Genomic DNA, 1,625 nt, shown 5'->3' with positions numbered 1-1,625 from the left:
ATCACGGACACAATTATAACTTCTTTCACAAAGGCTGTGAAAAATCAAGGATGGTAAAAGACCATTTTATTTGAAAGAAATTAACAGTGCCTTCAGAAAGGTGGGTAATACAAAAGTTAGTAAAAACATGATTGATTTATGAAGTCAGATAATGTTTGCTGGCACTTTTAGTGGTTTTCTGACAGAGTCGTAAAACAATACAGATAGGTATGGGCTGATTATTTTAACTGCTAGAATCAGAGACTTTAGTTCTACAGAAGTTAGATAGATAAGCTTGTCTCCTTTATACAATATTGAATATATTCTCAAGGTATTGCTTTATTAACCCACATGCCAAAGAAACTTTAAGTTATTATTTTTTAAACCTTGTTGGTTTTTTTTCAAGGATGTGATTAGAACTTGAATACACTTTTAGTTAAACTGAAACTAACTGTTATAGACGTAATTTATAGAAAGCAGATTTTGAGAAATCCTAACCTAAATGGGTAAAAATGACCAAATTCACTCAAAATTAATGCATTCCTTCTAAAACCTAAATAAATTAGTAACACAGTCAAATTACTGTTAATTAAAACAGCAGGCTTATAAACATACAAAACTTACTGATACAATCAGAAGATGTTAAAGTATATCAGAATTTAGGAGAAATATTCCAAATGTTATTGTCATGGATAATGTTGAACATGAACTATTATTATTTCAAAGCATTATCTTTGACTTGAAGGGAAATATTCATGTTAACTGTATAAAAACACAAACAACATAGAACAATACTAATCTTAACAAAATTCAAAAGAGAGTCTTATAAAGAAAAATGTAGTTTTTTAAAACTTTCTTGTTAATCTTGTTTGTAGGCAAGAGAGGATTTTCTTTCATCTGTTTTTGTTGAAAATAAGATATTTAGCAAATGTTTGCAAAGAGGTTGAAAGTGAGATCTAGAGTTCATAGAAAATTATCCTGAATCGGGTGGGTGGAAAACCATGTATGCACATTTAATAATAACAGGCTGAAAACAGCAAAACCAATGTGCTATTTCTGTGGTCATATCTAACCAGTAACCATACATACTCTATACGAACTTGATAAAGTAAACTTTAAATGAAATGGTATTTAAAACAACACTTCATATTTAGTTTAATTCAATATATCTTTAAAGAAGATATCATACAATCCTAGTGAAAAGTATTGTAAGTTTAGAACAAGAAAGACTGGTTACATGGTCTACAAGTTGTTTTCTCCAAGTCAAAACAGCTGAAGTTCTATTGGTGTTATTTCCAGTACAGCAGCACTTTGTGAAAAAATTACAGACTAGGTCAACATTTTAAACATAACTGTAATAATCAGAAAGCAAACTTTAAATATTTGTGACAATGAGAAATCTACTTGAAGTAAAAATGCATTCTCAAAACAGCTCTCATGGGTATTAACACTTTAATTATAATAAAGTACAGAAAAACCTTTCAACCTTTTTGGTCATCTTTGTTAACCTGAAGATAACCTAAGAAGGTCAAAATGTTCTGTACTTTATTTTAAATGTGTTAATACCACATGTCTTGAGCATACATTTAAACTTTAAATCGTTCATGTTAAAGTCCATTGAAACAGACAGTACATACAACAGTTGG

General features: G+C 29.4%; 1 protein-coding gene across 1 annotated transcript in view; it reads right to left on the bottom strand.

Moving 5' to 3' along the window:
- Positions 1-694: 694 nt before the first annotated feature.
- Positions 695-1,625, bottom strand: part of LOC143235764 (dual oxidase maturation factor 1-like) — a 33,033-nt gene continuing 32,102 nt past the window's right edge. Inside the window, exon 5 of the mRNA XM_076473968.1 lies at positions 695-741. Within this exon, the coding sequence (XP_076330083.1) occupies positions 695-741 (47 nt within the window). The remainder of the gene's footprint in view (positions 742-1,625) is intronic.

This window comes from Tachypleus tridentatus, chromosome 12 (genome assembly GCF_004210375.1).
Source record: "Tachypleus tridentatus isolate NWPU-2018 chromosome 12, ASM421037v1, whole genome shotgun sequence".
Classification (NCBI taxonomy): Eukaryota; Metazoa; Arthropoda; class Merostomata; order Xiphosura; family Limulidae; genus Tachypleus; species Tachypleus tridentatus.
This window is presented reverse-complemented; position numbering and strand designations above follow the sequence as displayed.